Source organism: Tremella mesenterica (assembly GCF_000271645.1).
Source record: "Tremella mesenterica DSM 1558 unplaced genomic scaffold TREMEscaffold_1, whole genome shotgun sequence".
In the NCBI taxonomy this organism is placed as follows: domain Eukaryota; kingdom Fungi; phylum Basidiomycota; class Tremellomycetes; order Tremellales; family Tremellaceae; genus Tremella; species Tremella mesenterica.
In genome coordinates, this window is record NW_006711225.1 from 5956821 (window position 1) to 5959706 (window position 2886).

Genomic DNA, 2886 nt, shown 5'->3' on the forward strand with positions numbered 1-2886 from the left:
AGGTGGATAACAAGGAGATGACAGGGACAATGATATCGTCAATTAGTTCAGGGGCTGAATACGGATTTGTTACAATACCGATTTATTCGGATGTTGACAGAGACACACGCAAAGATCATTCGTGGATGAGATGAGTATATGCCTGAATGGACGATGTAGAAGAGAGGATGTAATAGATGAATCTGTTGTATCACGGTTTACAAACTTGCATCATGTTCCTATTTGTATTCATCATGTCATCAAACAGCACTTTGACGTACGCCCGCTAATTTATCGGCGACCTGAAATCAGTAAGTGGAGCGGTATGATAAGATGTAAATACTCACTTGACGGATATAAGGCAATGATAGAAAAGTTCCAATGATAGGTGTTTGTCTCAATGCTTGTAATATGACAGGGAAGAATGAACTGGATCATTAGTTGTCGTTCATTTAACTCTTTCATTCTGTCACGAGGAAAGCGTTTCCATCTTTCTGGAGTTGACTCGAGATGATTTGACCGATTGACATGATATACGGTGATTAGGAGATACAAATGAGAACGGAATGAGAATGAGAACAAAATGAGAATGAGAATGAGAATGAGAATGAGAATGAGAGATGAGAATGAGAATGAGAATGAGAATGAGAATGAGAATGAGAGATGAGAAAGAGAATGAGAGAATGAGAATGAGAATGAGAATGAGAATGAGAGATGAGAATGAGAATGAGAGAATGAGAATGAGAATGAGAATGAGAATGAGAATGAGAGATGAGAAAGAGAATGAGAGATGAACTAGGTCAGACTTTGTGGGAAAGAGGTAATGAGTTGAAAATGAAAAGATTTAACGTACCCGAACAAACCGACGAATCCTATGAATTCAACGCAAATACCGATAATTGGCCATTTGAGGAATACCATGAGTCTTTTTTAACTCGTCAGCGCTGCTCAGAGGGCTAGATACTTTCAAGATCCCACAAATTTGTAGATGATTACCTTATGAGATAGTGTGGAATGGTGATTTCAACATAAAAGGATTTCCTCGTTCACCTATGAAGATGATTGATGTAGTATTGAGAAGTAGGTCTACTCCTCCAGGAAATCATTTGATTCAGACATGAGGTGCTGGAGTCGATAGGGAAAAGAAGTGAGAGATAACGGATGTCGCAGGTTTTGACATACAGTGGTAAATTGAGTTGCAAAGGGGGCACCGTATGGACTTGAGAGGGAGACGACTAGATTATACGGTGGACACATTTGGATTTCAAGATGGACACATGGTGGACACAATGATAATACTCGGTGGACACAAAGGGGATATACGGTGGACACAACTGGATTACACCGTGGACACATTTGGATTGCAAGGTGGACACATGGTGGACACAAAGGGGACACAAGGGGGACACAAGGGGGACACAAGGGGGACACACGGTGGACACATTGGGATTGCAGAGGGGACACAAGGGGGACACGAAAGGGACCACAGAGGGGACACATTGGGACCACAGAGGGGACACATGGTGGACACACAGTGGACTCAAGCGGACAACAAGGGTAGACACAGGAGGGAATCACAAAAAAACTCCCACTCACATTCCACCAAAGAAACATAACGTCCCTCTCCACTTTTCTCTCCTCGAGAAGAAATAGAATGTTTTCGTCGGGCCGATGATTAGCGGTAATCCGCTGACAAATAGGATCTGTAAAGTCAGTCATAACCCAACATATTCTCTCTCCTCTTCATCACGGAGCTTCACTCCGCTTCTGCTACTACACCAGAGGTTTCATTTGAACTTGAACAATCCGTCCTTCGTCCTACTTTGACTCCTCAACGCCGATCTTTGCTCCTGTGAAGTTGTATGAGATGAGCCGTCTGATACCACCGAAAGTAGAGATGAAGATAAGAGGAATAAGAAGGACTTGCATTGCCAAGTGCGAGCAGAGCTCCATCAAACAGTAAGACGATACCTATCACGTCAGTCGATCTGGCTGAGGTGAGGTGAAGATGACTCACCGAGGAATTGAAAGAAGATACCGAAAGCAACTAGTGCTATTCCTATCTCTGAAGGTCAGATTAACACTTTGTTTTCTCGCTCAGAACGAGCTACAAGCCGGAAACTTGTCATTTGTAGCGGCTTCCTCGGCGGTCTCGTATGAGGTACAAAGAGGAGAGATGCGAGACGGACTGACTTTGAGCATCGCTGAGCCACATCGTACTGGCTCGAAGGAGCTAATCTTCGGAGATCTATCAGAATGGAACGCAGACCGTCTGGATTGAAGGCGACGGCCAGTCTGAGGATCTGAGGGGAATGGTAGAATGTTAGAGATTCGTAGGTGCCGTCGGTGTCTTCGGTGGAAGTTCTAGGTGGAAGCCGTCGCGTGTGGGAGTGAGTGACGTGTCTTTATGGTGTAACCGTGGTTTTCTCATATGTAGCGTCGTTTTCTCTTATCAGGTCAAACTTTTGAATGACGTCAGTGCTGCGCCAGCATGAGATAGTAGTTAGAGTAAGTTTTTCCTGCGCCAAGATTAACCACCACGCCCACGCAGGCCATCTTTATCGGGCACATGTCAGTTCACAGCTCACAAGTAGTATACACATTGACTGATTGAAATACCATCCTTGCTACGAGTTGTAAGATTCCACTCTACTTTTCATCCATCTGCCCCCGCAACGCAATCCACCGACGAAAAGGGAAATCCCCCGAAACTGCGGGCCTAGATTCAACCCCCCCCCCCCTCCCCCCATCACTCTCGATTCGACCCCCTCCCTCCCTCGACCGAACGAACCCCAGACTCTCTCAGATCGGATCATTGACATTCACCTCGTCCTCCCCCACCAAGAAGTGAGCACCCTCAGAAACGGAGTGGGTGTTTAGGGTGGGCCGCATATACAGTGCTCAAGC

At 45.5% G+C, this 2886-nt stretch overlaps 1 protein-coding gene across 1 annotated transcript; it reads right to left on the minus strand.

Moving 5' to 3' along the window:
- Window positions 1–239: 239 nt before the first annotated feature.
- Window positions 240–2194, minus strand: TREMEDRAFT_67505 (uncharacterized protein; the record flags this gene model as incomplete). The annotated part of the gene is made up of 7 exons (XM_007001918.1): window positions 240–281; window positions 327–408; window positions 833–904; window positions 1576–1682; window positions 1907–1950; window positions 1997–2044; window positions 2173–2194. 7 exons carry the CDS (start codon window positions 2192–2194, stop codon window positions 240–242), a joined length of 417 nt encoding a protein of 138 aa, XP_007001980.1.
- Between the last annotated feature and the right edge of the window lie 692 nt (window positions 2195–2886).